This window comes from Hippopotamus amphibius, chromosome 14, assembly GCF_030028045.1.
Source record: "Hippopotamus amphibius kiboko isolate mHipAmp2 chromosome 14, mHipAmp2.hap2, whole genome shotgun sequence".
Taxonomy (NCBI): Eukaryota; Metazoa; Chordata; class Mammalia; order Artiodactyla; family Hippopotamidae; genus Hippopotamus; species Hippopotamus amphibius.
Genome location: NC_080199.1, coordinates 32,796,082 through 32,823,045, shown reverse-complemented (window position 1 = coordinate 32,823,045; position 26,964 = coordinate 32,796,082). Strand labels below are relative to the sequence as shown.

The window sequence follows — 26,964 nt, the reverse complement described above, 5'->3', positions numbered from 1 at the left end:
CTTTAAACTTGACAGATTTATCGATAATAACTGTCTCCAATTTCTCTTTCCCCCCTTTCCCTTGAACTCACTCTAATAGAGCTCTGGCATCTCATCCGACTGGAGTTGCTCTTATCAAGATCAGCAGTGACCTCCATGGTGCTAAATCCAATGGTCCATTCTCAGTCCTCACTTTACCTGATCCATCAGCAACATCTGATACAGCTTACCACTACTTCCTTGAAATACTTTCTTCACTTGGCTTCCAGAAACACCACACTCACTTTGTTTTCCTTCTACCTCTTTGGCCACTTCTCAGTCACTTTTGCTGATTTCTCCTCCTCTCTCCCATGTCTAAACACTGAAGCGCCCCTGGGCTCAGTCTTTAGGCATCTTCTCTTTTCTCCCTATACCTACTCTCCTGCTGCTTTAATCAACCCCTATGGCTTTAAATATATATAACAACTCTCAAATTATTCTGCTATAATCCAATGAACTCCCAACTTATGTGTCCTGCCCAGACAGTTCTCCTGAACTCCAGGGTCATACACCAGTCTCAACTTGCTATCTCCACTGGACTTAACAGGAACCTCAAACTTAATGTATCTGATCATTTGCAAACACAGTGACAATTATTCTTATCCCTGTATCCATGCCCCTGTGCAGCAACTCTAATCAAGAAGTGGAGTCTATTTCTCCACCTCTGAACATAAGTGTCTTGCTTTGACCAACACAGCATGTGATGTGGTGTCAGTTTCAAGTCTAAGCCTCAAAAGATTATGCATGCTTTTGCTTTCTTAGAATCCTGCAGTGTCCATGCAAACAAATTCAGTCAGCCCACTGAATGACAAGAGACGTTTGGTTTAATCACCCTTTTCACACCAGCCAATGGCCAGCCAACCTATAAGGCAAAAATACCTGACTGACCTACAGACCATGAAGGATCCCAGGCAAGATTACAACTACTACCCAGCTGAATCCAGCCTATTCTGCCAACCCACAGAATCGTGAGCTACGCAGTGCTCGTTTTAAGTCATTATGTTTTGGGGTGGTCTGTTATGCAACAGTAGCTTACCAATATAATGCCCCAAATTAAGCCTTTGCTATTGTCCCCATGGTAAATGGCAATTACATTCTTCCAAATGCCTAGGCAAAAATCTTAGATTTGCCCCCCCGACTATTTTGATTTTCTCATTGCTTACGCAATCTTTAAGCAAATCCTGTTGATTCCCCTGCAACATGTATCCAGTATTCCATGATTTAATATCATCTCTCTGGCTACTACTCTGGTAAAGCCACCATCATTTCTCACCTGGATTACTGTGAAAGCCTGGACTCCTTGCATGACCACTGCTTAGAACAGTGCCTGACACGTAGGTGGTGCTCAATAAATATTTTTCAGTCAATGGATCTCTATCACTTAGCTCATGCTATCCTCATAGAGGGACGCACCTGTGACCTCCTTCTCCACGCCCACCGTTGCCGGATAGATTCCTATGACTCCCTCAACACTCTGATTAGGGTCCATCTCTTTTGCTAATGCCTTCTGTAACCTTTCCTAGCTGAGCCAGCAGCTGTTTTCTCCTGTGTTTCCAATGTATCCTGTGAAAATTGCTCCTGCAGACTTAAAGTAATGCCATCATTTTTTTTAATGTGGCTGCCTTCTACAGTATTCCAAAAGCCCTTCAAGATCAGTGATGATATCTTCTTTCCCTTATTGCTCACTATAACCTAGCATAGAGCAGATATTTAGCAAAAGCAAGTAAATGGATGATGGAAGAATAAATGACCCATCTGGAGAAAAGCAGTCATGAAGGGTGGAATAAACTTATTAGCCAGTAAGGAGATGGGAGCAAAGGGAGAGACAAAAGGTCAGATCTAGTGAGGAGAAAGCAAACAGATGCACTAGGGCACACTGTCTTATAAACAACAGCAGTGTTCTCTGTTGTTCAGATTCCTAGGATGAGGTGAGGGCTGATGAAGATGCAAAGGAACATGGGTCAATGCTTTCCTGCCACAGAGAAGATGGCGACACCAAGTGAAGACAAATCCTGGCCCATGACTGAAATGACAAGGATTTGTAGGAATGGTTAAAGATGTTAGAGCCCTGAAATAAATATACTGGCCATTGTGACAGATGGTTCAAGTATGAAAAATTTTATTGAACTTTATTTTATTTTATAAAATCTTTGTTGATATCATCCTTTAATTTTTTTTTTAATAAAAATTATAAAGAGGAAAGGGATCTCAGAAATCAGCTTAGTATCACAAAACTAACCGGAGGAATTAAAACACAGGTCTCCTTCCTAAGTCAAGTGTTCCATCCATGTCACAGCTCCCAGCAGGCAGGCAAACAAGTGGACAGATTCTGGGCCAGGATTATACCAGGATAAAAATGATGTCTATGTCTTAGAAACAAACTTTGCTTTTACACTAACATTCATGCTAACATCTGAATATAGTGTTACCATATGACTAATTAATCTCAAAGCAAATAATGAAGTTAAGCTGTGAAAACTGTACTGAAGAGTTGCAAACCTCTTTTGTGCCTTTCCAAATTCTTTCCTGCAACTCACTCCACAGAGAACAGACTGTTCTGAGACTGTGATTTCCTCCAGTCTTCCTTGGAGCATGAGAGATGTTAAATGTTTGCATCAAAAGGCAGTATCAATATAAGCAGATAACATTTATTAGGCACCTCACTTTGTGGATGAGGGGAAAAGGGCTCAGATGCCTCAAGAAACTTAACAAAAGCTAGTAAGCGGTTGGAGAGGAAAGCTGAGCTTAACGTCTCCCCATCACTACATCTTTATAAGCTCAGTAAGTAAACACAGTGCTTTAGTATATGTTAGTATTCTCGAACACAAATCAATATGCATGCAGATATTCAGGTGGACTTTTTTGTCACATTTAGCAAAATTTTTGTCTCATTTGTGAATGTGATACATGGGCATAACAGGAAAACTCTTATTGCAAAGTAACCTAGAGCTCTCATATCTGGGCTTGAAAGTACAATATACTTTGACATATGTATGTTACATGTTTAAAATCTCTGGGAGAATCGTAAACTGTCTTATTAATGCTCTATTTACCATTTTTTTTCTACAAAAAAGTAAAAGCAAATTATTTATCTTCTTGGACAGTAGGTAGAAAATGCTTATGTTAAACACAGTCGTGAAATAGTTTTTCAGTTGGAGGATCCTGTGTAAAATTCCATCAGTATAAACAGAGTTATTAGATATCACGTCATCACGTCATAGTTGGATTTAATTACAACTGAAATATTCTTTCTCTATTTCGAAGATGTACTCTGAGTAAATACTGGAATATCAATCATAAGATAAGATGTTATGACATCTTAATTTCATGGTTTACACTGAAGAAGTGATAATCTTAGGTATTTACAGTCAATAAACACTCTCTGAATGCTTATGATGTGGAAGATATTGTCAGAGGATGTGGGACTTAAATAAAATGATGCTTTCAAAAGAAATGAGGAAAGACAATGAAAATAAAGAATGTAATATTCTTAAAAGAAAGTGGGCACATATATCATTCCCCGCCTCAGTCCACAAGAAACACTGCCAAATTGCTTACCAACTGGCAATACCTACATAAATACTTTTGAAATAAAAAAGGAAATTATGGAACAGTACAGGAGAAGTTTATATACACACCTCTCTTCTCTCTTGTGCCTGTGCACATACATAAATATGGTAACACAAGGAAATTTGTGACTTTTATTTCTATAATTATTCTATTTCACTAGAAAAACAGTTGAAATAATTTGTGTATATACATATGCATGTGTGCACGTATAAAATAATTTTGCTAACTGAAAAAATTACCAAATTAATTTAATGTGCCAGATTATTTTCAATTCCAAAGATTAGTTTAAAAACCTCTATGCTTCAGGGGGAAAAAAATCCTACAGAAATAGTGATAATAACGCTTACAAAGTTGACACGTGGGGCAGTTTATGTATGTCCCTGTAGAGCTCATCTACTTAGCTGGGAACTTGAGTTACGGTATTTAGGAAATCTTTTCCTTTCAAACCATGCTACATACTTAAACTATGAAGGGGAAAATAACCAATCTAAACAAAGCTAATACTCTAGATGTTAGACCTAAATGGAAACAGAAATTTAAAAACTATATCTTAAAGAACAGATTTTTACATTATTTATTAGTAGGCAGAGCTAGATATTTAAAAACATGGCCTTTGTAGTCAGTAGAACTGGCCTCACATTCTGACCCTACCGTTCACTATGTATGTTTCTAGGGCATACCATTTATCCTCTTTAAGCCTCCATTTCCTTTACCGTAAAACGGAGACTTCATCTCACATGAGGATGTACTAAAGTGCTCAAGGATAGTATTTAGTACATTGTGGTGACTTATCAGAATAAGCAAGAATTAGTAAATACAGTCTTCTATACATAATATTTCATTTTAGAATCACAAAAGTATAAGACAAATGATTCTCCTTTTACTAATTAGCAAAGGGAAGTTCAGTATGAATAAACCATCTTCTAAAGCAAGACGAAATGCTGGTGGGATGGTAAGCTATTCAAGAAAGAATATCTTACTCAGATAGTCTTAACTCTGCCACATTTAATTTTCCTAATATGACGTGATAATTACAATTCTTATTTATAAAGTATTAAACTATTTTCAGATTCCATACTCGTTTTCAGTTGTGCTAAAGATTAAGACTTCTGGTTTCTGGAATTGGGTAGTCAAACTTCAGTGATACTCTGCTGAGAATAAGAAGTCTGTATCACTGGAGTACAGGCCGGTAATGATTCAGGAAACTGGTAATTTTGAGACATTTCTAGGCCATGATTTCAAATTTGCTCCAAGATGGTGGTAAAGGAAGTGGTGGTACTGATAATGCTTAGACACAATATGAACAAAATTATTTTGACACGATGTCAGTTAGAAACTTATTATCCTTTAAAAGAGACAAATCTGATTTTCTTATGGTCTTTACATTTTGTTTTGCAATATTTTATTAAGTAATTTGGTAAAATAAACAGTAGTAATTATACTTTTTTTAGGGAAGTTTTAGAGAAGACTAGCAATGAGCCTTTAGGTAGAACAAAAAGGTCCTTATTCCTTAGTTCTCTTGTCTGCTGCCACTATGACATTATCAGGGAAATTTCTCTTTTAAAATTTTGTATTTAATATGAATTTTCTGCCTGGCTGTGATTTTTTTTCCTTGTCCTTACCTTTAAAACTTCCTGCAACCTGGGTATATTTAAATTTAAATGTCTGTTGCTCCATTAAATGGGTAAACTAAGACTTCTCTTTCATTCTTCTACAATGCTTATCAAGGAAGAAAAAACTTCATTCTTCTACAATGCTTATCAAGGAAGAAAAAACTATTTCACACACATGACACCATTATGTTTCCTTGAAATTCTTCAGTTAAGAGATATTAAAGTGACTATTATATATGAATAGAGATGATTAGCTAAGAAATTGATACTACTTATATCTACAAACTAATTAATTTCATTAATTGAACTTGCCTAATGCATAGCGCAAACCTAGAAAAGTTTATACTCTTGTATACTCTTTTCCTAAGACAGATAATAGTATCATAATGAATAATATCATTTGCTAACTATACACTACTCTGGTTCCTAATAAAAACTAAAACAGTTGGCATTCTCTTAAGTAATCCTAATAATAGTTATAAAAGTATCTTTATAGAAGAATAACTTAGATCTAAGCGTGAATGTACTTTATTAAAGTAAAGCAAAAAGGTCATGCATTTGAATTCAAACAAATGGGTATACAAGCTGAGACTTTCATAAACTCTCTCAATTCAGTGAGTGTGTTTATATACTATACAGCCAACATGTGAACCGAAGGCCAAGGAGAGCATATTGTTATCATACTAGGAGCTTTGAGACGTTTACGGGGAAGCCTCAGGAGCTTATTAAGAGAAAAGAAGACTCAGGTAAATGTAATTTGTTTGGGGTCTGTTTTCCAGATCAGTGTGAATGACTATCATGGGTAAAGGGCTAGAGCAATCCTAGAGGGCAGAACTGGACTCAAATGATCAGTTTAACTTCTTAAGAACAACAACAACAACAGAAGAAAATAAGAGAAAAAACAACAATATGAGAAAATTTGGAAACCTAAGTTGCTATACATTTCATGGACACCAAATTCACTTAAATGAAACAAACGAATCTGCCCAGTACAGCCTCTGCTCCACCCACTGGTATACTGAAATAGGTTCATTCTCTTGGGGAATCTCTAAGTAACAAAGAACCAATGTAAAACAATGAAAGTTATACCTAAAACTGATGCTTACCACAGTTATGCATATTATAAAAAAATTTAATTCAAGTGATTTCTTAATATATTTTATAGTATGATTTGCTTATTCTGGAATCAGAATAGGAAACGAGGTAGTCATATTTCAATAACTACACTTAATAAAAAATGTGATTAAAAACAAATTTCTTAGCTGCAGAATGTCTTAGGTCAGAATAGCTTAAGTGCTTCAAAAAAGTGGGAAGGGATAACATCCTCATTAAATAAAACCAGTTAGGTGAGTTGATGAATCATTAGTAACTGATAAACAACTCAGAACAAAGCTTCAGAAATGGTTTGATGAGGCAGGTAAGGCTGACAAGACTTACTCTGAAGCTGAGGCTGCTGGAAGGAAAGGGGCTGTCCGAACACAAATGGGCTGTGAACTAGGGAAGAGGGAGGTTTTGCAGCTTGATCAAAGATGGAAGGAGCTGGGAGATTGGGCCGTGACTGAATGGAATTCAATATGGCACTCAGTTGGTCACCTGCAGTGGGCAAAACAGTCAAAACTACAGCTTGTTATTAATTAACATCCAAATGGCAAAGTAAACGGTGCTTTATGACATTTAGATAAAGTGAAACACTAAATAAAACAATGCCAGTTCACAGCTGCTGTGGAGGCGGGTGATCGTTATCCTCAAAGGAGGGACCGAATGTTGTCTGCTGTTTTAATAATGGAAGCACCCCAACAAATTTTACGTAATAGCCCACCTACAAAAACAAAGCCATTTAAATTCATATACCACATCTAGCAGCAGCATGAGAGAATACAGTCTATGAAGTAACTGTGAAAAATTGATTCAGTATCATACAAGTATAAATGAAGATCTAATTAAGTCAATGACGTCTTCTATGCAGCACCTGACATTAACTATTATCACCCTGCCTCATATGCAGTACACTTCATGCAGAAAATATGCAAATAATATGAACAGTTTAATGTAGGGTTAAAGGGAGGCAAAATATATGCTATTAACTTAGTAATACATGTATATTGCAGTTATAAATTAATATTTTCTTTTTCAAAGTTGTTATTGCCAACGAAATTGTACATTTTTAAAAGCATGAACTCTTTTGCTCAGATAGACAATATAAAAATCTATAAAAGACCTATAAGATAAAAAGGAATATGAGCTACCTTATTTGAATAGTAGCTCAAACATGAATTCTGATATCTTCTTCAAAATTAAATACAAAGGACATTAACAGAAAAATACTTTTAAAAATATGAAACAATATAATTGGATGGGTGACAGCTCCTTATTTATGAGTATATATATATTAAGTAGTTTAAATGATGCTGAAGAAGAGGGGGGGAGAAACCACATCCAGACTAGCTGATGCAGAAACCGGAAAACAGTACCTTTCCAGCCATAGTCCCTAGATATAACAAAGTTTCATAAATGAAATTTCAAATGAAGCACCAACAAGAAACAGATTAATATAGAAAGAACTGTGCACACAAGCTACATATCTTTACTTAAAAAAAATTAATGCTGCAGGTTACAGGAAAGATTTTAGAGATGATGAAGAATTTTATGAAATTGTTTTAAGGAAAAAGAATTTTTGCAGAAAACAACTGCTTGATCTTGGATAGTATGAAGAGTTAAAGAAAATTGGAACTACTAATTAAGGTAAGATAATAAAGTTTAGATATATTTTAATCAGATTAAAGTTTCTTAATATTTCTTCACTCCATCTAAATATTTTAAAAACCTATTAAGTACATGCTATTTTTGAACAATAGTAGCAAAACCACTTTCAAAAAGTGATGTTATTTCTATTTAATAACAAATGTTCTCAGCAATGTTTGTGTCTCTTGAGAGTTGATTTTTATTCTTACGGTGTTTTAACAAATTATATTTTAAGACTGATTTAAATGTGACAGCCACCAGTACAATTTAGACATTTTAGAGACTGAAAGCATACAATTTGAATTAAACACAGTTTTAAAACAGACTACAAGTATATAGTCGTAAGTAAACACTGAGATTTTAATTTAAGGATTGGCAGTGGTAGAAGGAAAGGGACAGGAAGAAAACACCACAAAGTATTTACCCTATCTAAGCATGAAGATCTAGTTTAAGTTAGTTAAAATCTGAGCTACCAGAAATGAGCCCGCAGATAGTATCCAAGTCTGTAGGACACAGCAACCCACTACAGGAGGAAGAGCCAAAAAGAAATCTTGTAGCTAAGGCTTCCTTCATAAAAATACTTTGCAGAAACTAATAAAGATATCAAACAGAAAGTGGTTTTATCTTAAATTGAATATTTCCTCTATACTGATGTATTTTTGTATTTTTTTGACCATTTCATTATTTCACTTGCTCTGCAAGTCAGGTATTAAGAAGACGCTGCGTTTGTCTACGGAAATCAAGTCCTATGAATTAGCTTAAAAAACATTTTAAAATAAAAGCATTTCCACGTAGGCTATCTTCTTCCTACCCATGGTCCAGCTGTATGCTGCCTGCTGACAATACCGCTGATGCTGAAGATGTGAGTTAGGATTAGGTTCATTAGAAAGAATGTGAATGTGTCCAAATTTACACATAAATGGAATCTGGGATGTAATTCGAGCATAAATTATTCCAAAATAGTTATTATTTGGACTGTCTATGATGCTGGTCTCTTCTATTCATGCAACCAAAACAAGTTGTATACACTGTATATCCATATGGCTTAGGGGTTTTGTTTTCCTTTTTACAATTTTTTGGTTTCATTATACATACCGAACCCAAAGATCTCATTTCATGTAATTCGAAATTCACTAAGATAGATTAGACATTCGAAGCCACACATATTTAATAAAACTGATGTGCAATATTACTTAAAAATATTACTTAAAAGACTTTGATTTTAAATGAATCATTTTGGAAAGTTCTTTTTTGCTCATTAGCATTTAATAAGTGGATGATAAAAAAAGGTTCTTCTACTGAACCTTTATGATGTGAATTCAAAACAAGTGTCTATAAAATAGGAATAAGTAAGGAAGAACTATAAACAAGCTAAAATGGATAAAAACAATATTGTTAAAAGAACACCTTCATAAACATTTTGTTAGTTTTCTAGGAATAAACTTTAAAAAAAGTTTTGTGGGTGAACAGTAATAAAAATGGGTATTAGAGCAGGTAATAAAAAAAAATTACAGTCAGGTAAGTAAAAGACTCACTTTAAACACCTACCTTTATTATTTCCGAGTCCATAATCAAATCCTTGGGCACTGCAACTTGCCCCTTTATTAAAAGCTTGTACTGAGAAAGGGCTTGGAGGAGGAGTTTGAGAATTTTGATCCAGAAGAACTTGTTCTACAATAAAAGGAACATCTATAAAATTAGTTTCTTATGTGCTACTCCCTATTTATAGACTAAAGAGAGAAAATTGCAAGAAAGATTTTTATGATGGTTAAATTTTAAAATAACCTCACATTTAGATTTGATAATAAGTCTACCAATTAGGTCACTGACACTGACAAAGTATATGGGAAATCTTTGTTTTCATCTATCAAAATCACTATGCTATTTAGAAATGAGATATGCTTTTATGGAGTCAGTTTGCTTTTATTGGGGCAGGATACATCATTGAATGTATACTAATATTTCTGGACCAGGAACTCATATTTGTAACAAACTTATACAAGGGCATTTTATAAAATAAAAATGGATACCCTATAAACCAGAAATTAAAGTATCTTGTACACTAGTATTCAAATAGAAAAATGTCTTCAAAATGTCTAAGTATATGTTATCAAAAGAAATTCTCACTTATAAAATATTATAAGTTCGAAATGTGAAAATTATGGAGAATTTAACTTTATACTTGTTTTTACTCACTATATAAAAGATATTTTCCCTAAATGAAAGGATAAACCTGGTTATATAATCACTGCTATTAACATACCCTGATGACAACAAATGTATCAAAATTCTCATTTCAAGAAGGAAATGGCAAATATTTTTTCCAGTTTATAAAGGGCAAGAATGCAACATTTAAATTGGTAAACTAAGTTAATCCCCTATTAACAATAAAGTGGCTATAAGATTATGTCTGATATAATACTAAAAACACTAATACCATAATTAGTCATATTAATGCAAACTAGTAAAGGGCAAAATAAAGTCTGTCAAATGAATGGTAAAAAGGAGAAAATAGTATTTATTTCATTAAAATAACATTATGAATAGCTAAAAGTTTTAAATATATTTAAAAATTCATATCCCTTTAAACTGAAAACAGAACTAGAAGAATGTGGTAGAGTGTTTTCTTCCTACCTATAAGTCGGAATTCTGCTGTACTGGTGCTACTGTATGGTCTACCTCTTTACTAGCATTTCTAGACTTTTTCCAAGAAACCAATCCTAGCACTTCCCTTAGGCAATACTCTTCAGTATGAGGTATTTCAGCAGTGGAATATTTCTTCTGAAACACACCCATGAACAGCAATCCTTACTTAATTTCCTTACCTATAAAATGAAGATTATATAATCTATGTCAAGGCTTGTTGTGGGGAAAAAAGGGAGAATGTTTAATGTACTACGTTAATATGTCTAAACGAACTCTGTCATTCATACAAATTCCAAACTTTCTTGAATCTATTTATATTATGGCCATATTACCTCTTGGATAATGGTTAACTTTATACTCTTTTGGATAAAGAAGCATGTTCTTTTAACTGTCTGACCCTATCCTATAAATTTGGGGATTTGGTAGGAAAAAGTCTATGTTTGGCTTACCCACTTATTTTGATGTCCCAATACTTTTGTGACTCAACTTGTATATATAGAAAACTTAGTGAGCAACTAGTATGTGCGAAAACTGTTTTAGAACTAGGAATACAAAGATAAAAAACCTGTGCCTGTCCACAAGGGACTCACAATCTGGGTATGAAGAAATAAAAATTAACTTTAATATAATATCAGTTTTGTTAGGGTGGTGCATTCAGTTCTTTAGGATCAGAGGTAACTCTTCATTCTGTCAGGATCAGTTAAAGCTTCACCTAAGTGATGACATGATCTGAACAAGATTTTGCCACCAGGAGAATGAAGAGAGGAGGACAAAAAGGAAAATCTTTTATTAAATGAGATCACTGTTGAAAACCGCTAAAATAAAGTTTAAAGCTGAAACTCCAGCAACAAAATAGGAAACCCCCAAAAGAAGCTATGCATATATTCAATGCTCCTTTCCTGAGACAGAATTCAACAGAATGAAATTGCCTGGGAGAAGTACTATGATCAGTGGTTTCAAAAGTGAACTTCCATTTAGCGGTAGAAAGAGTAAAACGTTTAGTCCTGAACTGGCACAAAAGAATTATCATTTAAATTCATATTAATGAAATAAATAGTATGTTTTACAAAGATTAATTCAGATGTTTGACATTTCCTTTTAATTCTTCTTTTATGTGTATTCATTTAGTACCCATGTATTTTACAAAGGAATTTTAATAACTGAAAGATTTTTAAACCTTTACTTTTGGGTTTCCTTAAAAAATAAACACACAAAAAAGCTCTTTACAACAAAAGAAATACAGTACACTTTAAACTTCTGCATTGCAAAGGTAAATCGGAATAAATCACAAATTTAAGCCAACTTGCCATCTTCATGTCGGAGGTACTGGTTTCCGCCTCTGTCTCTAGCTAAGGACCATGCCTCTCCTTCATCACTCTCACAGAATTCTACCATGCTGTTCTTATCCAGCTGCACCCATGTACCTTCAGAATTGGTTACCTAGTACATAACAAAAAGCATGTTTGATTGGCTTGATTCTTTCAGGGAATTCAGGCTGAAAAGCAGCAAAAAGTGCAAGTGAGTGATTATTCCAATAAATCTCTATCATCAAATTAGTTTCTGAAATTAAGACCACAGCCTGAGGTAAGACAGAAATCAATAAACAGTCTTGTAAAATAGTGCTCACTGATGATTTCAGTAAAAATGATATTTTTTTTAAGGCACACGATAATTCCTAAATAATTTTAAATGCTTCCCCAAAACACGCGGCTCTTTGTTTGGCACCTAAAATGTCCCAACATTTTATTATTTAGGTTGGTAGTGACTATAATGCAACTTGAAAATAACCCTGACACTGAGAAATAGCATGACACACTACATCTTTAAGCTCATCAGCTGAGGCAAGTGCCACAGTTGACTGAAGAGTAATGTTATTTGCTCAGGACTTCAGCGAGACACATGAATGGGAACGAAGAAATGAAACTCTGTATATATCACATCTCCAAACTGATTCATAGCAAATATTTTAAAATGCTGTTCATCCATGACATTATAGTACACACTTGTAATAATGAGAAGATATTTGCAAATTCCGAACATTTATGTATACAATACAAATCACTTTGTTATATATAAATATTGTTTTCACAAGGATAATTGTGAGAATAAAGTTATTAAAGAAGCGCAAAAAAACTGCATTAGTATTTTCAATACAGGTAAAGATAAAGAACATTAACATTTAAAAACCTGGGATGGAAATGGCAACCTTTGGAAGAAAGAGATGCTTTGGTTGTTATTATATTAAAAATGAATAGTTTAGAAGTCATGAAGCTACAAGAATCCATACCTCTCCCACTGCTTTGACTTTGTTTCCCAGAACTAACATTCCAATTGGGATACCTCTAAGGTTAGGGCAGCTTCTGATGTTGTGACCGGAGGGTCCCGTCTTCACTACCTTGTACATGCCTGGCCCTCCTCGCAAGAACGGAATATCTTGTTCTTGCATTGTTGCTTCCTGGGGGCAGCAGGAGTTTATGTCTTTGAAAAAGTCATCAGTATTAGTTTTAGGTTCCTGAAAATTTGAATAGGAAAAAAGAGTAAACAAAATACAATCTATCATCACCTTCAACATCCTTCTTGCTTTTACAGCAAGTCCATAACATATCAATTAAGAAAAAGAACACATATCCAAAGATAACTCGTGTTGGTTAACACTACTATTAAAATCTTTCAGTTATTCAATTCTGAAAAATATTTAAAATAGAGCTGAAGAGAAGAAAAGATAGCAGTAGAGCAACTGAACCTCTAGCTTCTGTCCACCATAATTTGAGATATATGGTAGTACTTGATTTTACTTTTATCTTTTAGTGAAATATTTAACAGTAGGAGAAACAAAAATAATTTACTATATGTACCACAACTGAATAATTTTTAATCATTATTACTGCATTACTGCCTGTTGGTATGGGTCAAAAAAGTCTAAATCTTCATTTTCTTTTACTTTTGTTTATAATAATTATTAATAAATAGAGAAAATAGGTATGAATATTCTGGAGACTTATCTATAAACAGAGATAACACTGATGAAAAATGTGCATGAAATATAGCTACATCTTAATATTTACTAGTTATGAATGAAATAAGAATGCTTATAAGATTTTAAAGGTTTTCACACTTTCTTAATACAGTGCAAATAAAAATGTCTTGTTAGATTTGATAGGCCATTATTAAACAGTGATAATACTAATGCTATTAACAGAAAAAGATGATTACATTTTAGTAGAGAGGAGAGATTAACATTAAAGATGTGGTTTTACATAAATAAAATGCATTTGGATATAAAGGAGTCACCTCTAAAGTGAAAGAAAAGAACATGCCTTAAATTTTCTGTTGAATCTGAATGCTGTGATGAGATTACTTCCTACATGAATGCAATAAAGAGAAATAATAACCTTTCCATATTTGCTTTTTTTCCCGGTTAAATGTAAAGGAAAGTTCCACCCTGGAAGTTCTTCCATTGTCATTATTACTTCTTTAAAATAGACTTAAACTGCATTTTTAAATACAGTGATATAGACTCTAAAAATTGCTTTATTCAAATACAGAAAAAGATCATAATGGGACACTTATTCAAACATTAGGTTAAAATTAAATTAATATTTAGTTATGTTATAAATAGGATAAAAATGAAAAAAACCCACTAACATTATGCAAGATAAAATATTACTGAATAGCTCTATCCCTATGAGTACTCTCATTCTAAAAGATATGTCCATTATATACTAGAAAATTAAAAATAAAATCATAAGGTTAAAAAAATGTGGATTCAAGAATTTTCTGTACCTGTGACATTAATTCAATGTATGATTGGTCAGGAAAAATTTTAAATCCATTATTAACCTTCACATAATATCTTGTAAATTTCATTGCAGTGATGAGTAATCATCAATTTTTACTTATACAAATATCTACTATAGACAATATTTATTTACATTTACTGTAATTATTGTATCATATTTATTCAACATTCCTTATTTATATATTGCCAATTTAATGGAAATGAGCATTTTAAGTACTTAAAAAATTTAGATTTATAATAGAACATAAAATACTCATATATCCATGTGTGTATATTTGTAAAACTTTATATATGTACACAACTATATGAATACAAAGAGAGCACTCAAAATAAAAATGGAGAGTAAGGTCTAAACTTTAAATTGTGCTATTTTACTCATGAGATTTTCAGCAAATATTTAGAAATGTCTAGTTGTGAAGGATCAATTTTAGCAAATACATCATGCTATTTCATAGACGAAAGAGTCAAATTAGTCATATTTACAAATGATTTTTTAAAAATTACATGGCATGATGTAAAAACTAAATAAATATTCATGGATTTAGTGAAGAAACAATTTCACTGGTCTTTAATGATACATCTCGAGCATTTAATTAAGTAATAACAATATTTCCAATCTGACCACTCAGGGTAACAGAGAGAGAAAAGTCTTGGCAAACACTAATAATAATTGCAATTTATTCAATGAAAGGCAATATATAAAAACTGTACTAAAACATTTAATATTTTACTGATTAAAGAAACTATATAAATTAATAAATGGAGAGCAAAATCGATCCTTTTTCTATAGTAGCTTGTATAAAAAGAACTGACAGACCTAAAATCACAGAACTGTGTTATTCTCCAGCAATCCTAAAACGCATGTTTTATTCAATACAGAAATTTAAGACACCAGCATACAAAATTGATGAATTGCAATGTTATTTTTTGCTCACTGCAACCCCCCCCCCCAACATTCAAAAGAGCACTGTGCGACGCTAGGAAAAAACAAGAGCCATAGAGAGTTGGAACTCTCCCACCTAAATAAGTTCTGAAAAAGCTAGACTTCTATATAATTGTTGAAGAAGCTAGTCGTAAGGTTAAATGTAACAAATTTGAAGTCAAGTAAAGGTTTAACTTTAATAATACAGTCTTTGGCAGAAACAGAGGGGAAAGGTTTATAGGGAAACAATTGCAGTACTTTGCACTGATCGTTCTTGGTAAAAAAAAAAATTTTTTTTTTTCATTAATCTTAAGCAAAGGCTTCAAAGATACAATGTAAAATTTGTTATACAAGCTGAAATACCTGAATAATGTATTACTGTTCCTTACAGTTAACTCACCTGGGGGAAAAAAGCTTTGGAAGTCCATGAAAATACGTCCAAATCCCTGACTCCTTGGCTAGCATTAAAGATATGCTGAGCGACAAAGTTTAAGAAAGAAAAATATCAACAAAGAAAGGGAACAGGATATCATCTGCAGAAGAGGCGTTCACAGTAACAACAACGTCCCATACTCTAGCACCAGCACTGGGATATTATTTCACTAAAGGGAGACTGAAGCCACCTGAGTAAACCACACAGCAAAGACATTCCGATACATAAGTTTTTGTCAAAAGCTCTCCATGGATATAGTGTGTCATGCCATTTACTATAATTAAGAGCCAGACATTGATTTAAAGCTTAAGACAGCCACTGCAAGAAAGACACCTTAAAACTCCTTTAAATGATGACATATCTATTCCAGTATAAGCCAGATTTGTTTTGTGACAGAAAACAGTCTGCTGTTTTATAAAGAAAATGTGAATAATACAGATTGTACAGACAGAGCAACTATTATTATGAATAATATGGCATGTAGTATATATGAACTAGTTATTTTTTAAGGTACAAAAACAAAAAGTAAAAAAAAAAATGTAAGTCATTTTTTAATCTTGCTCTCTTCTATAAATGGGAAAAAAGTCACTTGGAAATGTTACTGAAATCTGTTAGCAAATTTGTTCAGAAAAGCACAGAGAAAGAACATACAATCTGAACTTTTATCAAAAGGCACGCCTAGTTTTCCCCACTTCAAAGTTTTGGAAGTGCACAGAGCATTTAGGATATCTACAATCTAAAAATATTTTCTTAAAGAACAACCAATTTACAGCAACATGGTTCCAGAAAAATCAATATTTTCACAAAATGTTTTCATGAAAATTAAAATAATACACATTTACATAGATATATCATCTTACTGAATATATTTATTTGATCTGAAATTAAAATCCTTTTAGAAACTAGCAGTTACACAATTTTACTGCTTATATAAGTACAAAAGAGAGGACTCAAAATGTTAAAGTTGTCTTTATCCAAGATTTCAGTACAAAAGAAACACAATTCCCAACCAATTGCAAGTCATTTTAGATAGCGAGAATTTATTTAATAGTCACCAGTTCTGTATTTTCCTCATGTAAATACATGTACTGACAGATGTAGATACACACCCATATACATACATATATGCTAATACAGAAATGTAAGATATATAAAAGCCAGGAAAAAATGAGCTTCCATTAGTGTGCCTACAGATAAACGCAAAACAAGAGAAAAAACAAAAAACCAAAGCCCCCTCCACAGATAGGGCACTTTCTCTTTAGGTGACGTGCAAACATGTTGCAAAGCATTCTGAAATGCTATTTTGGGAGGAAAAAGATGTCCTTACTGGTTCACCCATGTATACAAGAATTTGTGGAGTATTTGCTCAATGGTTTTTCTCCTTTGCAGAGAATAGTAGTGCAGACTTTTTGACATAAAACAATATTAATACTTTCTAGCATAATCTACTTTTTAGCATAAATTTTTCTAGTAGCAAAAGCGACGTGAAAAGCGTAAAAAGCCACGCAGACGAGTTAGGAATAAAGAAGCAATGTGGAGTGTAAAGCAATTATATTCTAATAAAGAGCTTAAAAAAAAAAAGAAGCAATATGGTGACTGACCATTTTAAAGCGGGTATCTCTCTTTGATTTTTATTTATTTTTATTTTATTTTTTTAATTTTTGCCACACTGTGTGGCATGTGGGATCTTAATTTCTCAACCAGGGGTGGAACCTGCGCCCTTGACAGTGAAAGCACAGAGTCCGAACCACTGGACCACTAGGGAATTCCCCCTCTTTTATTTCAATGTGCAAACTCAAGTGTTTCCGAGTCTGAGGGCATGAGTTAATATGTACAATGATACCTTAAAGTGATGTAACTGCTAACTGTAGTAACAAATTGCCAATAAAATCAATTTTGTACATGTTAATTATATGTGGATTCAAATTTGACACTTCTTTTGCTTTTGTTCTGCATTTGTAGAAAACTCTTAGTCTACGCTGGTTTACTATAAGATTATTTTTAAAATGTGGTGTCCTAATAAAATTGTATTTATCAAGTATCAAAAAAGCACCAGACAGAAAGCTGGAGTTTAAAAATAAGACATACTTGCAGTTTTCTTTCGAAAATTTAGGAAAGTTTAGTCTAAAGATATGACCATGCATGAAAATATTAATTTATCCAAAGTCTCAATGTCTCACTATTAAAATATATAAATTAGCTTTCATATTGCATAATTCTATAGACTAATATAAGCACCACTATATATGCATGTATAAGTGTGTGTATATACACACACACACACACAAATACATATCTACAATAATCTAAATCATTTTATCTTCAAAGACTATTTTGAAGGCAAAAAAGTCTGTCAAGAAAATTAGAAAATGAAGCATGCTAAAAACTTAACTAAATTGATGAGCATCAAGTTGCAACTCTAAGACCATAATCTTTCAAGGCACAGAAGAGATCAAATAAGTGAATAATTGTTACAGAGAAATACATGACCAAACATGCCAAAGGCTCATGCAAAAAAAGAAAATGATAATTGTTTCATTGTGGTGGATGAGCACATAGTGAAGAATTGCTATTTTTAAAGTGAAAAAGATAAAATAGCTTAGGGAAATTAAACTCAGCATATATACAACTAATTATAGTGTTATTTTAATGGCCTCAATTCCATTCTGTTTAGGAAACTTAAACATCAAGCCAAAGTATGAAATGAAGCTTTTGATAACCATCTAATGACAGCATATTTACTAATGGTGTATTAAGTAAATACTAAGACTGAAAAATAGGTTATGCATACATATATACACAATTTATTACGAGACAAAACCAAGAAATTTGGCATATATTAAAGCTGTAACTACCAAGCATCATTAGGTACCCCAAAAGAATGAAACTGGACATAAAACACAAGAAACATTTGTGAATTTTACCAATTACTCTGAGTAATATTATAAGAGAGAATACCGAATGATATTTTTCCTTCCTCTCTCCCCCAAATCTTCAGAGCCCCCAAATCCAGGGAAATCAACCTACTTTCAATATGTGAACACCAATCAGCCTAAGTAGGTAGAAAGTGGTTTGTATCATTGCACGGAAATGTTCAGAGACTCAAGATGCTTCTGTGAGAATTTGGATAATATGCGCATTATAAAGATATCTTTGAATACTTCTGAGGTATCATCTACCTTCCTTGATATAAACTTTCTCTACCACTCAATCTCACTCACAATGTTAAAAGACCTCATTTTTGACAACGAATCGGGCCTATAAGTTTCAAATCACTAATATCCCCTAATTTTAGAAGTAAATTTGCTTTCCAAAAAATTTAGGTTCTATTACAGGCAGTCAAATGTCTCCCATGTTATGTGCATAACTGATTTTCTCTCTCTTTTGGTTAATGAAACTTTCTACTAGCTTATATTTGTAGTTTCCAAATCTTAAGAGTTTTAATTTAAAATCAGCCTTCCCCAAGTATACCTTCAACATACATCACAATATTCATCCTCATTCAACCACTAAGGTTTTGAGTATTCATATTTATTTAATTGTGGAGTGCTAGCCAAAGTAATATAGCTATGTTAACTTTATAGCTATATTTACTTTATCCTTTTATAACTATTTATCCTTATGTCTCCACTACATTAAGGTAGACTAAACATAAAAGCATGGGCTTTGGAATCACATGAACTGGAGTTCCAGAACTAGCTGCACTACTTACTACTTACGATCCTGGGAGAAGAGCTCTCTTCTGTCATTGGAAAAGTGAGAATGATAAAAACTTAAATCAAAGGGGCACACTGAAAATTAAACGAGAGAACTAAGGTACAGAGCATAAGGAGGTCAGAAATTATTTTAAGCGGTATGATCATACCCAATGCCAAGAATTAAAATTTAGTATTTAACAAATGTTGAAAGCCTACTATGAGCAAAATGTAATATTTGACACACTAGAAGAAAAAAATAAGAGTAAGAAGGGATCCTAAATGAGTCCTAACCCTTGAGGAGGTTAACAACAGAAATAAGAGGTATATAAATACAAATGGGTTAAAGGCAAAAACCAACAACAACAAAAAACCCAAAACAAAAAACAAACAAAAAAACCCCAAAAAACTAAACATTATGGGTAGTTGGAGAAAGACATAAGCCTTTTCCACTTTTACAGTCAAAGTGCTACCTGAGAAGGGAGAGAGGAAGCTAATTTCCCCAGTACTTATACGCTTTTTATCCTCAATTCTTGCTTCACCCTTACCAACTGTTTACTAGTTCCCATAGACAGCATACCTCCGTAACTTTGGACATTTGATTCTCCAATGTGAAATTCCTTTACTGGGACCTGGCAATTTTTCTTTAAGACTTCCTCAAATGTCATCTTCTAAGTAAAGTCACTCTATAACTTATCACAAGGCACAACTTAATTATCTGAATATTGTATGTCTATCACATTACATGGTGAGTACTCCAAGAGCAAGAACTACTCCTACTTATTTTGTATTCCTCTCCTCCGCCTCTCCACCCAACACTAACTTTTCAACTCAGTATTTGGTACATAATAAGGACTCAATAAATATACATTAAATGAACAATTAATGAACTGATAACTACAGCATTATTGGGCAGCACAGGGATAAGAAACGTCGACAGAAATTTTTGAGCCTGCCCAATTAAGAATATATTAGAAAAGTTAGGGAAAAAAAAAAAGTAAACGCATTTTAGACAAATGAAACAACATAAACAAAGGCTCAAAGATGTAAAATTAAAGTGTGTTCTAAAAGGGGCAACAGGTTCTAACAGACCACGAGCACCTCACAAAAAAGGATCTACATTCCTCATTCTTTCCATTGATTTAAACATTTTTTTGATTTAAAAATGTTTTTAAAAAGACATAGTCATAATATGAATGTCTAATGCTATTTAATCTCTAAACTAGAGCATTACTAAAGTACTAAAATCTAGTTTAAGTTATATTTGAACTAAGTTAGGATGTCATTATGTCCTAGTAAAGTATGATGTTTAAATAGAACTACTGCTAGGCAGGTCAAAACTTAGCTAAAGTACATATCTACAATGAAAATGATAGTTCTACAATATGAGTAAATAAACAAGACAGTGCAACAAACATCACTTTAAAGCTTATTCTAAATATGATTATTTACGGTAATTTTTTTTTTTTAAATAGCCCATCAAATATTTAGTCAGTATTCAATTTCCAATCCCCACCCCCACTCTCCCCAACAGTTTGTTTGAATCAGGCTCCAAACATGGTATAAGCAGTCACGTAAATACAAAATTGTTGTAACTAGAAAAGGCTGAAGAGGTTGATGTAAAGATTGCTCAAGGCAACTTTTTGGTGCTTTTGCATCTTTTTAAGTTAGTGACATCAGTCCTTGATAATTTCTAATTTTATTTCAAATCTCCTAGCTTTCTTTTTTTTAATTAGGTAGTGTTTCACAAGGGTTAGCCATAATTTATAGTTGATTTATTCACAAATGAATTGAAGTATAAAAAGGGAAAGTAGGTGGCAAGTATTTTTCCAGAAGTAAATGAAATAAGAGATGCAAAGGAAGAAGTAGCAAGATGCGTTTGTTTAGCTGTATTAACTCTTTGAGGGGATGAGATGCAATTATTATTCCCTCTATGCCCTATCATGTTCAGCCCTGTAGAGTGAGGTACTCATTAAAAAATTGACTGTATAAGATGCCTGCCCTGGTCCCTAAAATCAAAACCTTGGAAAACGAGCCTGTTCTTGCCTATGCCGGTCTCTAACTTTGTGGGTCCTCATCTAACACCTACGCTGAAGCAACTTTATACTACATCTGTTTGAAGCCCTAGGCGAGTCGTCACACATCCCCTCTGTCCTCTTTGGTCACCACATAAAATATAAACCCTTATGTCATTTACCTGTTTTCTTATTTTTATACCAAAACCACTCTAGGCTTCTTCCTGATCCAACAGCTAATTATTCCCATTTGTCCCATGACTTTATATTGTAACTAATGGAACTCCTCCTACAACGGTATACTAACTCGCTTTCAAACCTTGCAGGTCACACAGCGTTGCCATCATCGGTATGTCTTCGTGTCGATGTGGATATCATCCAACTGCCTAGCTTTTTAGTTCTTAAACCTGGGCAGTTCCAATGACCTTGACTTCCAATATACTTCAGCTGCGCTCTCACTGCCACAGTAATGAGCCATTTCATTCAATAAAATGCTCTAAGTATGAAATTAAATTCAAATATGCTACATTATCACACAAATTGCCTATCTCCTTCCAGCTCTTCAGCTATGGTGCACTCACTATATTATTCTATTTTATTAAGTCCTCCAAGTCCCTTGGACCCTCCATTTATCCTTCTACATTTCTAACGTAGGCCGGATCCCACAGTTGGTGATCTTAATTGCTCTTTCATCAGCATTTGAAATTCCCTTTTGTCCTTATTTTTCTGTCATAGCAGGCCAGGAAATTCCAGCCAATGCTATCATCTGCTTTCCTGGCTCCTATAATGCTGGATACTTAGAGCCATGGGGGAGGAAGGGTATCCAGAATGGATCTACCTAGTGGTCTCACTGGGTCCTTAGTGGCCCACCCCAAACAAGTAGTTTTTTGTCAGATCCCGCTCCGATTTCTCTCAAACATTACTCCAAATCTTCATGGCATTTCCAAAGTCTCTAGCTGAACTCAACTGTTTCAATCTCAACTGATGACTTTTCTCTCTTCTATATGGAAATCACGGTCTCCTTCAACCTCTTCCCTTCCTCCCTCATCCCTAAAAACTTACCCACTGCCATACATACCCCTTCCTCCTTTACAGAAACAACTCTCTAATGTGCTCTCAATTCCATTTTCTCCTCCTCTTTCGGCCTTCACATCTCTTATCTATACCTTTAATGTCCCCCCTTCTACTGGCATCTTTCCTTTAATTCATAAGGATCTCAAGTCACTATCATCCTTAAAATAAAGGAACCAAAAAAACCTCAGCCTTCTTAATGATACCAGATACTCTGAGTTACTTACATTAAAAGAGAACTCATGTCATTCTTCAACATAAAGACAATCTAGAAAGTACCAAAAGCTACTTCATTTTACTTTCTATCTCCAATAATCTTCATCTAGATTTTTCAAATAAGTCAGTGAGAATCTCCTCGTTCACATACCAGTGAAAAGCCATCCATGAGCATTTGTATGGCTCACTCCATCTGGCATTCCCTCTTAACCTTTATCATGTCCTCTCTCTCTGACCTCAAGACTGTCTACTAAAAACTGTCTCTTGGTTGGAGTTTAAGAGCATCAAATAACAGAACACCACTGTTCCAAAACGAAGCCATGGGATTCAGAACTTCAACACACAGCACACTTCTTGCTCTTCCTTTCTACCTTTGTTTATTCTCTTGTTTTATCTGTGTGAATATCTTCCTCTTCCTATACAATCTCCTCAAATGAGCAAAAAAGAATTAGGAAGAAAATTTTGAAGTGGGGAAGGCAGTAAAGATAATATAATCTAATATAATCCCTTCTCAGGGCCTTAAAATACACAAAACTCTAAATTGGTCAAAATTTTAAAAGTATACTGTTAACAAGATAAATAAAATGGCTATTAAAATTATCTCATTTAAAATATTTTCATAATTCATAAGAATATTTAATTACTGTAATGAGAGATGGGTTCAAACCATTTAAGGCCAACTTTCAAGCCACAGATAAAAAAAAAAAAAAATCAAAAAGCAGTAGACCAATACCCTCCGAACTTTCTTTATCACACACACATCTATTCATTAAAAATATATAGATATCTCTCTCCCCATTGTATTATTACAGAACATATACAAAAGAATAGAAAAAGAATGAGATCAATAAACTTAAATAGAAGTTCATTATTTTCTTTCCCAAATAATCATCTTGTATAACCACCCCTTTGGAGAATATTACTCTGAACTATCAAGGAGAAAAACAATATATTGAATGATTTGATATAAAGAGCTAGTTTTATACACTGATTTTTAAGAAATTCAACTGTTTAAAATACTACGGTTTAAAAAAATACTTTTTTTTAAGGTAAAAATTTACCTGTGCTATTTATTAGCAGTGTTATAAGGAATACATTTGATGGAGATGAAAGACAAAAAAATCATTTCTGTTTAAATTATAAAAAGAGCTGTGGGTTCCTATCATATTTAGTGATACAGCAAACTTTTGAACACTGGCTCTAAGTATTCTACTGCATCTGTCAAAGAGGCTCAATGAATTCTCTCAGACACTAAGATTCAGCTTCAACTAGAACACTACAGCACCACAAGTCTAAAAATCCACCTTATTTTAACACAGAAGTATCATAAGCCAAGAAAAAAAAGATTCAAACTTAGACAACACAGAATTACAAAATGCCAACATAAAAAAAATACATTATACATATTTCTGAAATGAATAGTAATACTGAATTCTTAAATTTTAGTTTGGAATTCATTCCAAACAGTAGTGTGAATAAGAAAGAAAGAAGAAAAATGTAACTCGTCTCATTCCCTGCTCTGTGAAAGGAATTCAGCAGGCTTAGTTTTCATTTACTACTCCCTGCCTGTGATGGACGGTAGTAAGTATTGAAGTCCTTAGCCTTGCCGAACTCCCTCTTTACTACACAGAAGCTCTCCGAATTCAAGCACTTAAAGTTATTTAGTTGTGGTTTACCTCAGAACTGAGAAGCCTTAATTAAAGAAAGCCCTGCAGTGAGGACAGAGTATACCTATAATGCTTTTTAAAACCACCTTTTACTTACGTCGACAGGGACCAGAAGACTCTTCCCAAGATGCTGATTAAAAGAGAGGCACCAGGCTTCAGTGTAACCATTCATGTTAGGAACGTACTTCTTTATTGTCTCATCATTCAGCCTCAGCCATACACCATCATCATTATGGATCTATGGAATAGAAGCAACAGAAACAAGCCACGCCCTCCTGTAACTCCTATGAGGGTAGCAAGGTCTGAAAGGCTACAAAGCAGGCAAATAATGGTGGACATGGAGATTTAGCATCTAGTTTTTGCAGAAGGTAAGTATGAGAGGACCTTTATGGAAAAAACCAGCAAGGAATGCCAAGCAGTATGATAATTCACACAGTGAGATTGTAAAAAACAATGTTGCTTAGGAGTAAAAGCACAAAGAAATCACACTTTAAGATAAATACTTAAAACATAAAATCAGATATTTCCTAAAAGAACTTAAGTCTTCCTTCCCCTCAATTTAGATTTTAAGAATCAAAAGTTACTTGACTGTATTAGAAAAATATACTGTCCAAAGTTAAAGCAATACAATAAGCCATTCAAAAACAAACATTTTAAAAATTTAATAAAATCTGTACTCATTTTCATTGAATCCTTGGACAGGTCCTGACTACCATGTTAACTGAATTCCTTTTATGTTAAACATTTAACTGTAGTTACTTTTTTATTGATGAAGAAAAATAAGTGCAAAGTTTGAAACTCAATGAACAGAATTCTGAAATTCTGCAAAACAATTTCCCAAACACTACCCAAACTGCTTAAAACATATTCTAACAAACAATTTAGTAACTTCACATTGTGCAAACAATGCAGAAACTTCTGTCCAAAATTTATTACCAAGTGTTTCTTCACAAATTACCTCATCGATGAAAGTGATGGTTCCATTGACCGTCACGATGCCTATCTGCTCACTCTGAAGGGAAGGGTGGCTACGGATACGGAGCCCTGCACTGTCCTTGGCCACAAATTTTCGAACCTGAGAAGGCCAAGACAAACAGATGAGACAGGGGAAATCATGGACTAGAGACCTTGCAAGTGGTAAGAGATAAAATTAAACAGATTTGAAAGTACAATTCTGAGAAAGTTTCTGAAATTATTTGTAGCTGGTTTCCCTGTGCAGATAACAGTGGTTTATTCATAACAATAAGAGAAAACATTTATAAAAACATTTTTAAGCATAAAAATGTAAATTAAAAAAACAGAAAATTATTAATATATATTTATAATTTCTAAACTTTGAAGACATGATAAAAAGAAGAAAAGAGCCATTTTTCTTCCTTTTCAGAAGGTATGATATAAATTCTATTACCCATGTTTCTTTTTTAATAAGCAGTTTACTAAAATTCTTATAGTGCTTATTCTTTGTATGTTAGGAAATGAATTTTTCTTTTAACAGCACAGGATACTTTAACCTTGTCAACTTTATACACAATTTCAGTAGATGTTCTGTTAATTGTAAACTTTTTTTTTTTAAAGGGTAGCAATTAAAAAAAAATTATTTATTTATTTATTTATTTGGCTGCACCAGGTCTTAGTTGTGGCACAAGGGATCTTTAGTTGCAGCATGTGGAATCTTTTTAGTTGAGGCATGTGGGCTCTTAGATGTGGCACGCGGGATCCTGACCAAGGATTGAACCCAGGCCCCCTGCATTGGGAGTGCGGGTCTTACCTTCTGGACCACCAGGGAAGTCCCAATTTTAAACTTTCAATAACAGAAAGTACACAAGGCCTATAAATTACTATAGCATTATACAAAGATACCAAAAAGTACAGGTTCTACAATTGAGAAATAATTAGAATTACCATGAACTATTCTTCAAGTTTATTTAGAAATACTTAGAATTCAAATACTGAAATAAAGTAAAATATCAGATGTTTGATGGCCACCTTGAAGCATCCATGAAGAAAATTAATAAATTTCAGACCGATTCATGTTCTGCTTTCATTCTATCCTAACCTTATTTGGTTGAGGCTCAGTCTTTGGTTTGACCAGCTGAGTTCCTGGTGGTATCATCCCTTTTGGTGGGTCTTTTACTTTTACTTCTAGGCCAGCATCTGTAAGAAAAGGAAGGGAACTGTAACATTTGAGAATACAAGGGAGGGAGGACCTTTAAACCTAACTTTATATACATTCACATGCTATTTTAAACAATTAAAACAAATATCTGAATTCTGTCCTTTTAAGGTGATTAATATTTAATAGCTAAAAAGAGAAATATTTGAAAAAATGACCCTAAGATTCCAAAGGGGTTCAAGGAAAAGAAGAGGGGCTATAGAATATATAAAACAATATTGAAAAATTCAAAATAATAAAAAAGAAACCCTTGTGTAATTAAACGTTATCTCACAACAACTGATCAGAGCACCCTACTCATCACCTATACCAGTCATCTCATGAGTAACAGGCAGCACAGTATGGCGTTTAAGAGCCGGGGTTCTCATGTTAACTCGGTTGTTC

At 33.5% G+C, this 26,964-nt stretch overlaps 1 protein-coding gene across 8 annotated transcripts in view; it reads right to left on the bottom strand.

Annotated features, from left to right (window-relative positions):
- Positions 1–26,964, bottom strand: part of MYCBP2 (MYC binding protein 2) — a 267,817-nt gene that overhangs the window by 59,910 nt on the left and 180,943 nt on the right. For 4 of the 8 annotated variants that reach the window (XM_057707050.1, XM_057707051.1, XM_057707049.1 and 1 more), the window contains 7 exons: positions 26,464–26,561; positions 25,366–25,482; positions 24,505–24,645; positions 12,877–13,101; positions 11,897–12,029; positions 9,492–9,614; positions 6,639–6,818 (listed from right to left, as the gene is read on the bottom strand). In XM_057707050.1, coding sequence (XP_057563033.1) covers positions 6,639–6,818; positions 9,492–9,614; positions 11,897–12,029; positions 12,877–13,101; positions 24,505–24,645; positions 25,366–25,482; positions 26,464–26,561 — 1,017 coding nt within the window. The remainder of the gene's footprint in view (positions 1–6,638; positions 6,819–9,491; positions 9,615–11,896; positions 12,030–12,876; positions 13,102–24,504; positions 24,646–25,365; positions 25,483–26,463; positions 26,562–26,964) is intronic. The other 4 variants (XM_057707052.1, XM_057707056.1, XM_057707054.1 and 1 more) reach the window with 3 other exon arrangements.